At 46.5% G+C, this 15,827-nt stretch overlaps 1 protein-coding gene across 1 annotated transcript; it reads left to right on the top strand.

Moving 5' to 3' along the window:
* Nucleotides 1-296: 296 nt before the first annotated feature.
* Nucleotides 297-14,707, top strand: EAF1 (ELL associated factor 1). Its single transcript, XM_024747598.1, has 6 exons — nucleotides 297-757; nucleotides 2,613-2,707; nucleotides 4,522-4,658; nucleotides 6,540-6,730; nucleotides 8,393-8,626; nucleotides 11,441-14,707. Exons 1-6 carry the CDS (start codon nucleotides 319-321, stop codon nucleotides 11,485-11,487), a joined length of 1,143 nt encoding a protein of 380 aa, XP_024603366.1. The 5' UTR covers nucleotides 297-318; the 3' UTR covers nucleotides 11,488-14,707.
* Nucleotides 14,708-15,827: the final 1,120 nt, after the last annotated feature.

The raw sequence follows: 15,827 nt of genomic DNA, 5'->3' as shown, positions 1-15,827 counted from the left end.
GAGCTAAGCCCGGGTGGCCTGAGACTCTGAGTCTTACGAACCAGAGGGGGCGTCACTTCCCAGGGACTAAGGCCCTCGCGTCGCCGTCGGCACGCGAAGGGGAAGAAGAGACTCAGAGACGCGTGGCGTGGGGTGCCCAGGATACTCTGGATAAACCGGGCCGCCCAGCCGCGAGGGCCTGAGAGGACGGCGTGAACCTAGTCCCTCGCGCGCTGGGGCCCCGTCATCAGTTCCTAGGTTCACCTGGAGGGTGGGGCCGGGCGCGCTGAGCCCTCAGCCAGGCCAGCCTCGGAAGCAAAATTTGGGAGCTACAGCGGAATGACCCTTCGTGTGGACAAACCGCCCCTGAAGGCCTCGAATCGGGTTTCTCAGGCGGAGTCCTTCTACCCTGACACCGCCCCCACCATTTCCGCTCCGGGCCCAGAAGTCCCTCCTCGGCGCCGGAAGTTCCGGAGCCCCGCTTCCTCAGAGTCGCCCACCTTCCGGACGCGGGGCTCAGGATTTGCTTCCGGCCGCGGGTGGGTTCCGGCTCGGTTCCCCGCGCGACCCGGAGCGCTGTCCCGGGAGCGCGGCTCCCCCGGACGCTGGTACCGGCAGCTCGGGCCGCGGGCGCGCCAGGAGGGCTCCGGTGCGGGCGCGAGGCCCGGGGGGGCCATGAACGGGACGGCCAACCCGCTGCTGGACCGCGAGGAGCATTGTCTGCGGCTCGGGGAGAGCTTCGAGAAGCGGCCGCGGACCTCCTTCCACACCATCCGCTGTGAGTCCGCGCCCCCACGGTCGCCCCTGGCCGCCCTTAGTCCCTCCGGTGTCCAGGGAGCCCTGCCAGCGTCAGCTCCCTTCCTCTCAGCCCGGATCCGCCGGAACCTCGGGTTTTTCCCAGCTCACTCCCAAACCAGAACTTTACTACCTTCCCACTATTCCTCTGCCTCGTGGTACCGAACTCCTATTCCGAAGACCATTGGCCCCTTTTCCTGCCGCGTCCAGCCTTCCCGCGCACTGACGCTCCTCCTCTTATTCCTGAAAGGCTGCGACACCACATCAGGCTCCAGCTCTTCTCTGTAGCCGCCTTTCCGCCATGACCCCACTGGGGGTCGCCACGCTTCAAGGAAACGCTTGTTGTTTCCTCGGGATCCGCGTCCACTCCCTACTATTCCATTCTCTTCTTCCCTGTTTTCCTCACTGTTCTTCCCTCGTCCGATTTGGTTCTGCCCTCCCTGACGCAGTGCTTCATCCCCTTTGCAGCCCCAGAATCCACATCCTCTCTGTGCCTCATCAGTCTCCCTCCTCAATGTCTCCATGCTAGCTTTTCGTGTGATTTTGATGTCTTTTGAGGTCACCTAGACTACCCCAACTTTTCCTCGGGACCAAGTCCCTTGTGGGTGAAGAATAAAATTAGGATTTGAGAGCCAGGAATAAGTTAGCGCTTGATCTGTGTTTGGAAGCAGGAGCGAGCAGGCCTAAGGAATGTGGAGATAGTCATTATGCTGGACCTCCTTTTTCTCCATGATTACAGACCCTATTGAGAGAGGGCCCTTCCACTCTGTGTCCTTGGTGAAGAATTGGCTGACTGAGCATCCCGCTGTGATTCACAGGCTCCTGGTTTCCCTTCCTGGTAGCCCCAGTGCTGGTTAAGACTTGTTTTTGTCAGAGGAGCTCTTCCTACACGTGACTCAACACCTTGGAAGAGGGTGTGTTAGATAATGCAGTTCTATCTTCCTGTGGTCACTTGCGGGGCCATTACTCTGCTTCCTACTGACAACAGGTCAGCCCTTTCAGAGGAAGGGTATTGGGAATATGATAAGAGCGTCATTTACTGAGCAGGTTACTGATTTGATGTTTTAGCAGAGTGAAGGGCAATGTGGAATGTAAATAAGACACTTCATAGAAGCACCTGGCCTGTGGTTTGAGGCAGGTTTGTGTTAAAAGGGAGTAAGGTGGCTGTTCATGCTGTGCTTTAACTGCAATTCAGAAACATGGGCAGGATTAACCTTTGGAAATACAGTTCAACCTTCTGCTCCAAACATCTACAGGAGTAATCCTTGTTAAAGCTATGGAACTGGAGTGTGGCAGATCCTAACTTTGCCAGTTCCTATCAAAATGAAATCAGCTTATATTGTGCTATGGCTTTTCATATTTCATATTGGGTTTTACAGTCACAGGATTTTAAAAATATGCTCTGTTCCTTTTGATCGTTATAATAACCCTAGTAAAACACCTCATTGTGGATAATAAAACATTAATTTTTCATCTGTCACTTGGCAGAAGGGGATAGCTTTGCTTAATAAAATGTTGTGTAAATTCTAGCCTTTTTTCTTCAAAATAATCCACTGGGAATGAGAAGAAAAGTATGTGGAGGTATAGATGAGACAAGATTGTCCCAGAGCTGGTAATTATTGAAGCTGGGCGATGGTACACACAGCTCATGGTATTATTCTGTCTGCTGTTGTATATGAGAAGCTGTCCACAATGAAATAGCTTTCTGAAAAATTCTAAGTGGTGTGTATTTTCCATTTATTTGAGTTATAAAAAATTTCAGTTCTTACATGGGAATGCCCTGCAAACCCTTAGCAAAAGTAACCTGGTGGATAAATGCTTTTTTCCTTTCCCTTTAGATGACTTTAAGCCGGCATCTATAGACACTTCCTGTGAAGGAGAGCTTCAGGTCGGCAAAGGAGATGAAGTCACAATTACGCTGCCGCATATCCCTGTAGGTTTTATCCCACTGTTGTTTTTTTTAATGTGGAATCACAGTGAACCCTCATATTCTCTGTTATTGCAATTTGATTTTTCTCCTATTTAAATATTTCTAGATTTCTGAAGTGCCAGTATAAGGGAAAAAGGAATTTGGGGGGTAGGGCAGGGTAGAATTCATGCTTCCCAGGTACTTGAGTAAACATAATTCTTTGTCATTTTCCCCAAGCTCCCTTTTCCCCCATTTGTCCCAAAGTAGACAAGGTTCCTGTGTGGACACCTGGCCCCTCCCTTAGACACACGTAGCTTCCCCCCAGCAGCTACAGAGAGAAAGGCCCAGGTGCCCTGCGGATGTAAAGCAGCAGCTTGGGAGTGCAGAGGGCAGGAGCTGGGTCGACACGGGTCGTGAGTCCGGCAAGGGGTGATGTGCAGGCTGGTGGTTTCAGCCAGAAACCAGAGGTGCAGAGCCTTCAGCCCATTTAGGGCTGAGGAACCCAGTTAAAAGCTGAATGGAGAAGCCTTGCCCGAGGCGGTGCTCTGATCCCAAAGCCCAAAGGATCAGAAAAATACTCTTAATGACCATGGGTCAGTGCATGTCCCAGCCCTGTCCTGGAACATCAGTTCTCGGTAACCAGTGATAGAATGAAAAGGCTCTGGACAGGGAGACCTGGGAAGTTTTGTGCTGGGGAAAACTTATTGTCTGCTAGTTCAAACTGCTATCTCATTACTTGTTGCCTTTGGCAAGTTCCATCATCTCCCTTTGGACCTTAGTTTCCCAAATGTAAAATGAATAGGTTACATCAATGGTCCCTAAGGTCTCTTCCAACTCTTAATTTTTACTGTATGAATAAGGAGTCAAGCAGCCAAGCAGTTTCTGATTCCATACAGAGGATTAAACGCTATATTTGGCAAATATTAATGACCACCTACTGGGTGCTGGCTCACTACTAGGTACTGAGAATACAGGCTTGAACAAAACAAGCACGTTTCTTGCCCTTAGGGGGTTTAAATAAATATAAGAAAGCGTAGCACTTATTTTGGAAAATCTGGGAAGGCTTCCCTGAGGAAGTGACCTTTGAGCAGATTTGAATGTTGAATAATTAAAAGGGAAGGAGAGGGTGGGATGTTGCAGGCAGAAGCCCTGTTAAATCCCTGCAAGAAACAGCTTGGGTCTGAGAGAAGGCCAGCTCCTTCTGCTCTGGAGCCTGCAGAGCCTGCGGCGAGTGGAGCCGGGCATGGTGGAAGGGCCAGGTGGCTCGTTTAAAGATTTTCTTCTTTGGCCTTAGAGTGATGGGTAGTGATTCAAGGGCTTAAGCGGGTGAATGGAATGATGTACTTACTGTGAACCAGCCAGAATAACAAGCTGCCATTGGAGAATGCTCTGTGGTTACTTGGCATGGGGGGAAGCCTGGACTCTCCTATTACAAGGAAGTACGGAGGTCACTCACTAGCTTTACTACTCATAGTGAGAGCTCTTCTCAGTGTCAGACACGTAATGCATAATTTATGTTTCTCAGTTCACATTTTACCATTATTTGTAACATTTCCCAAATCCCTGGAAAAATGTACAGTAATTTAAAATTTTTATATTTATTTCTTGATTACTTAGAGCCAGTTGCACAGTCATAGATTCTTGCCGTATTGTTATTTCCTCTTTATTTTTGCTTGGGAAGCCAGCAGGAGTTAAAATACAAATCGGTTCATTCTGTTCCTTTTTGAGTAACTCTGATAAAAGATGTGATGAGGTAAAGCCACCTGTAAATTCAGTTTTGATATGCATAACTGGTGTGTTTGGTTTGATTGTCTGAATTGTACTTTTGTGGCGTGTAGGGATCCACACCACCGATGACTGTGTTCAAGGGGAACAAGCGGCCTTACCAGAAGGACTGTGTGCTTATTATCAATCATGACACTGGAGAATATGTGCTGGAAAAGCTCAGCAGCAGCATCCAGGTCAAGAAAACAAGGTATGTGAAGAAGCAGATACAGATCAATGTGCCGTTTCTATAGATTTACATTATCTATTCAGTTATTTTATAAGGATGTGAGAACCTGGGTGCTTCGTGTTGTTGGCAGTCTCAGCAGCTCCACCTCTCTCTTCTCAGATAAGTCAATAAAATATTTTTTCCTCAAAGGCAATAAAGAGAGATAATGCTTTTAAGACCTGAAACATAGAAAACATTGCGGAAAGGAGTGTACTGTATGATTAAATCAGTTTTATTAATTTCATGATGGTTGATATAGTACCACCAAAGGGATAAGGTTTAAGTTTACAGACTTAAAGTTATGAAAGAATAATTTAATAATATATATTCTTGGGCTTCCCTGGTGGCGCAGTGGTTGAGAGTCCGCCTGCTGATGCAGGGGACACGGGTTCGTGCCCTGGTCCGGGAAGATCCCACGTGCCGCAGAGCGGCTGGGCTCGTGAGCCATGGCCGCTGAGCCTGCGCGTCCGGAGCCTGTGCTCTGCAATGGGAGAGGCCACAACAGTGAGAGGCCCGCATACAGCAAAAAAATAAATAAATAAAAATTAAAAAAATAATAATATATATTCTTTATTAGAGTGAAAACATTAAATTTTTACAAGGTACATTTGAGGTCATTATTACACCAAAGTAAAGCTTTGTCTATTTTTTTTGAACAATGAGCTCTTTAATTTTTAATTCAACAGACATTACACGTGTCATGTGAAGCCAATTAGATTTTATTTTAAAGTCAAGTTTCATTCTGTAAATAGAAGTAACCCAGTGGTTCTATTTATATCGTGATACAATAATTATTGTCATAGAGTAATTAAATTTTAAAGAGAGTGTTTAATGTTTTTCTGTTTATGCTTCCTCAAGCCATTTTTCTTTACTCATTCCACAAAAAGTAAAAGTACCTACCATTTATTGAGGGTACTTTATTTATTTATTACCACGTGCCAGGCACTGTGCTAGATGTTTTACGTGCATTATCTAATCTTTACAAATAACTTTTGAAAAAGTAGTGTTGTTACCCTTTCTCTCACACACACACACACACACACACACACACACACACACACACACACACGACGAGACTGAGGATCAGTGAGATTGTGACTCACAGTGTGTTTGTGTTGATTACCTCCACCAACCAGGTGCTGCTCTTAGGCCTCTGAGAGCTGATGATTGTGGGAGTTTGACTTGCTACTCAGTGTCATCTGGGAACTAGCAGTATTTTATCACTTAGGTGTTTGTTAGAAGTGCAGGATTTCAGGACATACTAAGTCAGAATCTGCACTTTTAACAAGATCCCCAGGTGATCTGTGTGGACACCAAAGTTTGAAAAATGCTGAGCTAGTCCATTTACAAAAGAAATTGTTAATAGGTAGCATTTCCTTGGTCTGAGGTGGAGTGCTCTGCCTACCTGCCAGCAAGAGCTGGACTGTGATAAAATGAGCAAGCAGTAAATAGGTAATGGAAAAAATTGCTAACAGGCCAGTATTTCAAGAGCTAGTTTAATAACTCACGTGTATTTGTCACTTTATACTGCACACAAGGTGAATAGTTACATTTTCCGTTATTAAAATGGGTTCTCGTAATTGCACTATATCCCACCTCTGTGTCTTACCTGCTGCTTGATATAAAATGTGAGCTCCGTGAGGGCAGCGAGTCTGTTTTATTCGTCTCTGTGTCTCTGGTGCACGGTGCAGAACTGAAATGCAGTAGAATGAGTAGTTTGTGTGATAAAATTAACCAATACCAGTATTTTGAAGCTGTAAAGAGCCTGGGCTTCTGCAGAGACTTCCAGGTGCTTGGTAAACGAGGCAAACCTGAGAACCACTGTTCTTGCCCCTCCAGTTTAAAGTCCATATCTCATTTCAGAGCTGAGGGGAGCAGTAGAATCCAAGCCCGAATGGAACAGCAGCCTGCGCGTCCCCCACAGCCACCACAGCCACCACCGCCTCCGCCACCTGTGCCATTCAGAGCTCCAACAAAGCCTCCGGTTGGACCCAAAACCTCTCCTTTGAAGGATAACCCCTCACCTGAACCTCAGCTGGATGATATCAAAAGAGGTAGTGAGCATTTTCTGGAGCCATGGTAGCAACTTGGAGGAGGGTATTGATGTTTTTGTGGAGATCACGAGACCACGTACACGGCGGCGTGGGCATTCTCCACCATCGTAACAGTTTCCGCAGGGCCCGCCGTTCCACAGGTGATGGCGGGCGGGGTGGGGCGGGCCGTGGAGGCAAGGTTTACCACTTGGCTCGTTTGACAAGGGAGAGTCCGGGACAGTGACCTGAGCTGTGGCTGTCTTTGCAGCTTTCTGCTTAGAGGCCTGAGGCTTAAACAAGCCTGCCTGCCATCTAAAGGTCCATACAGCACACCTTTTAAGGCTTTGAAAGAAGAGAATTACAAGGTACTGGGGGTAAAAACCAAGTGTGCCAATGTTAGTATAGTGTCTAGGTTAAGTTCCACGACCACTGCTTTGTATTAACAAAAGTGCATAAATATGATAGCGCCTGGGACACTGGGGACGCTGGCCTAGAAGGACTTGGAGGTCTGGTCAGACTCTCCAAGGTAAAACCAAGACAGAGGCACTCACCTTGGCTGTCTCCCCCACACAGTGGATGGTTTTAGTCCAGACACTTAGAAAGTTATGAAAGTAAGTGTTATATTTCATATTTGTGAAGTTCTGTGAAACAAAGTTAAACCCATAACAGTAGTAAACAGGAAAAGATAAAAAGTTGCCCTTGGGAAGTTTGCCTTTTCCACCCTGTGGAAATACTGTCTTTTCACAAACGAGATCACTCTCTGTGTGGTACACAGTTCTTAAGCCTCTGGATTTTTTTTTTTTTCTCATGGATATTGGAATGCTGTCTATGGAAGTTTTCACTTTAGTCGAACAGGAATTGGACCATGACAGGTTGTTGTTGCCAGTTATGCTTAAAGAAACCATAGTCATTTAAGGCCTCATGGTAGGTTTGGACGGGAAAATCTGGCATCTTCCTTGATGTGGCCTATGGTGAATCGTTAATGTACTCACTCACATTAAAATAGTCAGGGAGAACATGTGTTTCCTTCCCTGCTTTACATTTATTAACATTGCGGTACCTGAAGGCATGCTGTAAGTCAAATGTGTAAAGCACAGAGGAGGGGTGTCGTCCCGCCATCTTTCTTCAGCCACCACGGCTCCTCCTGCAAGCCTTGTTTACCTGTGGAACGTGAACGCTGGAAAGGCCCCCAGAGGCTGTCTGCTGTGGCCCTTCCTTTTTCCGGAGCATCTTAGAAAATTCATTGCCTTCCACCTGGGTCTCCCTGCTGGTTAGAGGTGGATCCAGAGCAAGAGCTCAGACCTTCCAGTTCCTGGTCAGGTATTTTTGAGCCCACGAGCAGAATGTTGCTCTTCTCTTATTTGGTGTTTAATCCCATAATTCATAACTCTTTTTTTTTAAAGTAGATAAAGGCAAAATAGACTTAGTTCATTTCTCAGAAGAATCATTATCCTGGAGCAGTCTGCTTTTTGGTTATTTTGGGTGAATTAAATGTTTCCATTGTCTCTCTGGAGATGTGTTAGGTGTTTTTGTTTGTTGGTTTTGCTTTGGGTCATTTTGTTTGTTTTTAAAGACTCAAGAAGCAGTAGTTCATTTTCAGTTATTCCTCGTTGCTCTTGGTTTTGCCAGCTTACTGTTTACAGAGGCTGGATGCACTGACCCCCGTCCCGTCATTTATTCCAGAGCTGAGGGCCGAGGTGGACATCATCGAACAGATGAGCAGCAGCAGTGCAAGCAGCTCCTCAGACTCCGAGAGCTCGTCAGGAAGCGATGACGACAGCTCCAGCAGTGGAGGCGAGGACAGCGGCCCCGTGTCCCCTCCGCAGCCGTCACACCAGCAGCCCTACAACAGCAGGCCGGCCGTCGCCAACGGAACCGGCCGGCTGCAAGGAAGCAACCAGCTCATGTGCACCCTCAGTAAGTGCACGCTCCCGCTTCTGGGCCGAGGCAGGGGCTTAGGGGTGGGAGAGGGAATGTCAGGTCAGAGCTGGAACTTCTTTTCATCTTACACCAGAGTCTATAAACCTGACGGTACTTAAGGCATAAGAAAGGGTCCTGACAAAGGCAATTTGAAGCAGAAAAGAGTAAGTTACCGAACAGTAAAAAAAGAAAAAGCACAAAACTAGAAATCTGTTCCATCTCTTTTCTTTTCCTTATTGGCACAAATTAGGTTTTGTGAATTCTGGAAAGTGTTGAAACGTGAGCTGCAGGGCTCTGTACTTTTGCATATACCAGGCTTTAGGGGTGCCGCCTGCCCCCACCCAGTCCCCCACCTCCAGGTTTTATACAGTCCTGAGAGCCCAGTGCCATCAGAGTGCGGTATCCCACAGCCCACAGAGTTGGGAAACTGTGCCCTTAGAAGGTGTTTGGCGACCAGCTAGCCTTCGCAGGAGGGAAGGGAGGGACATTATAGCATCTGGTGGCTTTGAGTGCAGTTGGTGGTAAAGCAAAGCAGGGGAGAACAAAAACAAATGTCTTTGTCTTGGAGGTGGGGAGAGTGCAGGTTCTCTGCGCCCTCCTCTCTCCCGACTCCCTGGAGTTGGATGTTCTCTTCCGGTCTGACTTCTGTGAGGAGGCTGGAAGGTCAGGAGGCAGTGGCGGGGAAGCTAGCCTAGGTAACCCTGCTCCTGTGGGCCGGGCAGAGGTCACTCTCAGCTCCGCACTGTAGACGTCATGTAAACCCCTGAGGTGAGGCCCGGCCCCAGCCTTGTAGGGCGGTAAAGAGCATCCCTGGCCTCTACCCACTTAGGTGCCGGAGCACCTCCTGCTTTCCTCCAGTGTGTCAACCCAGAATGTCTCCCGGCATTACCAAGTGCCCCTGTGGCGTTGGAATCAGTGCCAGTGGAGAACCACTGTGCTGGGCCTTGCTCTACTATCTGAGTGAGTTCAACACTTTTGTGACGTCAGTTAAGGCTGTTATCTGCTATCCTGTTAACACAGGCCCAGCTTCTGGATAGCAGGGTATACTTGATGCTCTTCTCAGTTGGCTTGGGAGAGTAAGTTTCACACTGCGAGTTTGGAATTCACAGTGGAGAACGACCAGACAGCTACTTGGCTATAACTCAGCATCTTCATTTTGCCCAGTCAGTACTAAACTATTCTTTAGAATAAAAGAGCCAAAAATGGCTCAGTGTTTCTTACCTACCTACCAGCGCCTTAAACTTCTGTTAGCTCTTCATAGCTCCAAGTCCTCCTGGCCTGCAGCTCTTCCATGGCAAGACCTTAATCTTTGCATACCTCATATACAGTAAAGTACTGGAGTTATTTAAACCAGGATCGTCAACTGGAACCAATTTATAAGCCCTAAAATCACAGTAAATAGTGCAAATTTGGTAAACCCTAATGTGAAAACATACAGAGTAATGATAATATTGTTTTTCTGAATGGTAATGTGTATTATATCTTCTCCCCCCGCAAAAAACAAATGGATCAGTTTGAACCTGGGTCAAATTGATTGCATAAGAAATTTCAGAACTGGGATTTCAGCTCCATTACACTGACCTGTTTATGTGCATGTCACCTTCTTTGTAAGTGATGGCGCTTAGCTCTGCTGATTGGAGGTTGTCAGCTGGTGTTGATCCCATCGCCTTCCCCATGTCTAGAGCAGCAGATGTCACCTTTTTTGGTCTCAGACTTCTTTATGTCGTAAAACTTTTGAGGACCCCAGAGAGCTTTTGTGTGTGTAGCTTATATCTATCAATATTTACCATATTAGAAATTAAAACTGAGAAATACTTAAAATAGTAATTCATCTAAAAGAACAACAGTAAACCATCACCTGTTAAGAAAAATAACATTTTTATGAAAAATAAATTTTCGAAATGAAAAAAATATTTAATATGAAGAGTAGCATTGCTTTAAAAGTTTGCCAATCTCTTTAACATCTGGCTTAGTACAAAGCTGGATTCTTACATTTGCTTCTGCATTCAATCTGTTGCCGTAAGTTGTTTAGGTTGAAGTATATGAAGAAAATGTGACATCACATAGATGTGTAGTTAGAAAAGAGAGGCCTTCAGGTCGAATCCTACTGAAAGAGTCTCAGGGACCCCAGGGTTCTCAGAACAAACTTTGAGGAGAGGTGGCCTAGAGATTAGTAATCCAGAAATACAGAAGTTCACTTTTCTTCTTTTCCAAGTGGTATCAACTGGGGTCCTGTTATTCTTATCGTATTAGATGGGAAAACTTACATTCTTCACTCCTAAAACCTAAATGTCACACACTGGACAAAACTTTGAGGCTTTATAGAGCTCATTAGTTCAAATTTGTGGTATTAGGTAATGTGAAGATTCTGGCCAGAGGGGTCGGGGGGTACTGGATTAGTATATGAGTGGTATGTACAGTATAAATAGTATTCAGCTTCCTTAACAGGAAGCCCAACTTGGTATTATTTTCACTTTTATAAAGCAACTTAATATGAACAATTCTACTAGACAGTGAGTCATTTATAAATATTTTTTGTTATTTATTGACACACGTATGTCTAGCCTATCCCTCCCCTGTTTTATCCCAGACAGCAGTATTGCTGTGCTTTGCAGATACCAAAAATAGCAATTCCTTTAAAACGTTGACTGCACCAGTTCTGTCACTGAGCCAAATCGGTTTTCCTCCCTAATTAAATGGAACTGGCCTGGTTTTACTGTAGTGTGAGAGCCCAGGCAGTCAACCAAAGAACCGTGGGGAAGTCATTTTTAAATTGGGTACTTTGGGTTTGATTTTGTTTTCTCTTTATAGGAAATGACTTGCAGTTGAGTGAGTCTGGCAGTGACAGTGATGACTAGAGCCGGATCTTTTGAAATCAACTTTTTGTGCACAGATCTGCTGCGAGACTGGGCTGCTTTAGCGTGGAGTCCACACCGAGAGGAAAACGTGAGGATCAGTGACTGTAGGAGGAGTTGGAGGCTCTGGAGCGCTCAGATGTGCATGTCTTTAACATAGCGGTGATGGGTGATTTTCTCGTGTAATTTTTGAACAATGTCACGTTTCAAAGTTTTAAGTAGATCTGTAGCAGAGCTAACAGAATTATATCTCTTATTTGGTTAACACTGTTAACGAAAAACAGACAAATGTGCCCTGGTTTAGGTTACTCAAAGGCCATTTCTTCACCTAGCCAGTGATCCAGTTGTAAACCTCAGCAGCCACCAGCTTGGCCAAATGGTCTGCACCAGTGAAATGAAACACAGTCTTTGAGGGGTGGGCAGGGAGGGAAGCCTCAAACTGCAACATAGATGCATGTTTAAACCACTTTCAATTATTGACACAAAGTGGTGAGGAAGTTCTGTCTGACCCAGCCTGACAATCCTGTGTAGAAACGGACTTCAGGATGGAGTCCGAGAGGGTCAGCTGGGGGGACCTCGGAGGTCTGCTGGCTCAGCCCCTCGTCTGCGCAGTGCTGGTTTAGGGCTAGTGTCTTGCCCCCAGTCCGGGCTTTTCCCACCGCTCCCGCCCCTGAATGAGATTCTAGTTAAGTACACATGGGACTTAACAGTTGTGCATTGGAGCTTTTATTGGATTCCAAAAGGAAGAAGTGTTGGCTACTTCTAGCTCCAGTTTAGATCCAAACAGTCCCTAAGTACATGAGGCTAGGGGAGCAGATTAAACCAGCGGCCGCTGTGCTGATGCATGTGACTCGATTAAGTTGAAGCTTTTAGTTCCATGTGGATCCGTAATGAGTGTGTTTCTTTCAGTAGGTTTCACTGGGGGACTAGGAATGGTAGAGAGGTGAGGTGAAGAAGCCTCTTTGAGCAAATGAGCTGGCAGCCGGTTTCCAGACCAGAATCTGGATAGGAGTCGTGCCGTGTGAAACGAGCACGTGTTTTGATAAGGTTTTTCTGTTCATGCTTTTGTACCACTGTTTGTGCCTGACTCCCAGACTGATTTGTATTTATTATATGCAGCTAGAAGAAAGTCACAGGTTGCCTTCTGCAGTGTGCAGTTTCCAGATGAATCTGTTGTTGCAGGAAACTGGTGACTAGTAAATGGTCTGTATGCAGCAAATGTGTGATAAGTCGTCCCATAATTAGTATGGAGTAGCCCATTTCTGTAATTTGAATGACTGTGTCCTGAGAGATTTCTGTCTCCTTTGGTTCAGTGGTATAAAGAACATTAAGAGTGATTTTTCTTCCTCGAGGTGGCCTCTCCCTCCCCAGCTAGTGGAGGGAAGCAGTCTGGACCTAGAAAGAAATTAGATGATCCATGGTGGGGGCTTAGAGTTGAGCCTTGCAGAGTCACCTTTTAGACCCACACAGTGACCCCAGTGAGCTGCAGAAGGGGGCCTGGCAGCACGCTCACGCCACTCTGCCAGGTGCCACTCAGGGGTCCACGCCAGTGCCCTGTGCTGGGTTCTCAGCCTGTTATGAGACTTCAGTGGATTTCATGGCATGTAGGAACTTACTTACAATGAATTGATCATTACATTTTAATTCCTTGGTAATGAAAGCTCAGGGAAGCCAAAAGGTCATGGTTGGGAGACTTGAATTGCTGTTGGATGTGAGAATTGTTTCACTGCTCTTAACTTGCTCGCTGGGGCAGGTTTCAGGAACTTGAACTATAAATATCTACTTAAGCCTCTCTCTTTCTTTTTTTTTTTCCCTCCCAGAGTCTTGATATATGTAGACAAAACTGCGGTTTGGGGCCTGTCGGGTCAAGATGTTCGTTTCTATAGGAAGTGCTTGCAGGTGGCAGTGGGCTTGGTGAGTTAGGCTCGCTGAGCTCAGACCCTCTCCCCGTCATCCATCCTGCCCGGCCCTGCACAGTGGTAACATCTGCTAGCACAGCTCCCGTTTTGTTCTCTGCACAAAAGTCTTTGGCGGTTCCCTCCCCAAGCCCTCCAGCTTTACCCAGCAGAGTAAGGAATCCTATCCTTTTGGAAATGAAGAATCTGGCCTCGTAAACTACTTCTCACGAGTGCCCTCCTGCCAGCCAAACTGGACTTGTTCTTCCTGCCTCTGTGCCTTGTCACTTTCCCCTCCCCCAGCCCCACTCAGGGGTCTCTGTGGGTGCCCCCTTCATGGACTCCTCCTCTGTTGGTTTCACCAGCTGGAGTACTGTGTGCACACATGGACCTTCCTCTTGCTTGAGGTCTGGTTGGTGTGAACTCCTTCAAAGCAGGCACCGTCGTGGTCATCTCTGTTCCCTGGAGGGTGCCCAGGAACAGACCTGTAGATGCTCACAGCCTGGTGGGAAGGGAGCAGAGAACCAGCCAGTGGAGCACAGAGGGCAGACGTAGAGGAAACATTCCAGGTGTTTGGAGACAGCTGGAAGCTATCCATGCTGATTTTTGTGGTTTTGAAGTCTCTAACTGAGTTGTTAAAATTGCCTTTTCTTTGTTCTGTGTAACGTCTGCCACGCTGTGGTTCGAACGGCGAGGTGTGAAGACTTAAGTCCGAAGCACCTGAGGAGCCATGGCAAGCAAGCCACAGTAAAGATGTGCTTTGGGGAAACTTAACAAGCTAGAGGTTTCTCATGATGCCACTCATTTCTGTAGCAGAGTCATATTTTTCTATGTGTGGAATTAATATGTATGTGCTTCAGTGGTGGGAAAACTTGAAAATTCCAAAATCCTTATTACTTCCCTATTTGAGAGGCTGGTTAAGTAGGGTGTGGTGCGGTGTGTATGTGTGCGTGTGATGTATTTATTACATTATTTTGGGAGAGTAACCGTCTGTTATGTGGCTATACATTGGGTACAGCCAAATTGAATATTTCCATTTGGCGAGGAAGGTAGGATTCATGAAACTCAGGCCTTAACCAGTAGGCTGGATGACAAGACCAATTGAAGCGTTACGAAATGTCTTTTTGTTGCTCCTGTTATCTTTGTCTTGGGTTCATTGTCTCATTCTTTAATGATTATTAAAATTATGTGCCTGAAAGTTTATTTTGCTTGATTATGAGGTAGACATGCACATTTATATTTATGCAAAGTATTTGCTGTAAAGTGTTTTTGGTTTATTCTCGTAAAAGATCACTATATTTAAGTAAAAAATGAAGGTCAGCAATACACTTCATGTCTTGGTGGGTTTTATTTTCTTACTAGAAATCAGTCTAGGAATCAGTGGAAAATGTAGGGTTCTCTTAAGAATCCTTTGTGCTTAAGCCTAATTACCTAAATTGATTCCCTTTTAATTTGGTGTCTATGATCATTAGGATGTACACTTCAGTTTTAAAAGGTGTGAAGTTCAAAACTAAAGGGTGGCTTTAGCAAGGCACATGGCACCTGAGGCCTTTTTACTGGGTCTGGAAAGGCAGGCTTTTAGCTTTGGGTCCGGGAACCATGCAGGGGTATCCCTAGACATGTATCCTAGTCATTTAGCTCGCTAGAGTCCTTCCACCTGGAATGCCACGCTGCACAGAAGGACACGTGTACACCTCTGACCCCCAGTCGACACTCACAGTCTGGAAATGGTCCTGCCTCCTGCTTGCCCTCCGCACCTTGGATACAGCGACGCCCACACCTATCCTGTGGTCTTGGCGCCTGGATAGCTGTAAATCCCTACGTGGGAAGTGACCATGTTCCTTTTAAATTCTCTGTGGCGTCTTTTACCTATTGGGTGCTCAGTAGATTTGGATTGAAGACAATTACGCGTTCGGAGAACTAGGCCAGGGATCCTCTGCTGCTTATCCTGTACCCGGCTCCCTTGTCTTCCGGTGGAAATGGGAGACTTGAGCCAGGACTCTCGGTGGGGAAGCAGTGGTGCATGTCCATCACCTAAGGGACTGTTGATCCTCAGGTAACTATTGCCACCACAGCAGTGTGTAACAAACCATCCCAAAGCTTGACGCTTAACATAATAAGCGTTTATTCTGCAGTTTAGGCTGGACGTGGCTGGACAGTTCTGGTCTTGACTGGGCTCCTTCCTGTGCCTGGGATTTGACAGGTTTAGCTGGTCTAGGATGACCTCAGCCCTCACAGCTAGGGCAGCTCAGGTCGACTCCATGTCTCTCACCCTCAGCAGCCTGGCCTGGGCATGTTGTCACAGCAGAAGCTGAGGAGCTAGATGAGAGGAGACTACCCCTGTCACAATTGCTGGCATCTCATTGGCCAAAGCGAGTCACAGGGCCAAGTTCAGAATCAAGGGGCTGGTGGGCAGATACACTCCAGCAATCGATGTGAGGAGTGGCA

Source organism: Neophocaena asiaeorientalis, unplaced genomic scaffold (assembly GCF_003031525.2).
Source record: "Neophocaena asiaeorientalis asiaeorientalis breed wild unplaced genomic scaffold, Neophocaena_asiaeorientalis_V1.1 scaffold33, whole genome shotgun sequence".
Lineage (NCBI taxonomy): Eukaryota > Metazoa > Chordata > Mammalia > Artiodactyla > Phocoenidae > Neophocaena > Neophocaena asiaeorientalis.
This window is presented reverse-complemented; position numbering and strand designations above follow the sequence as displayed.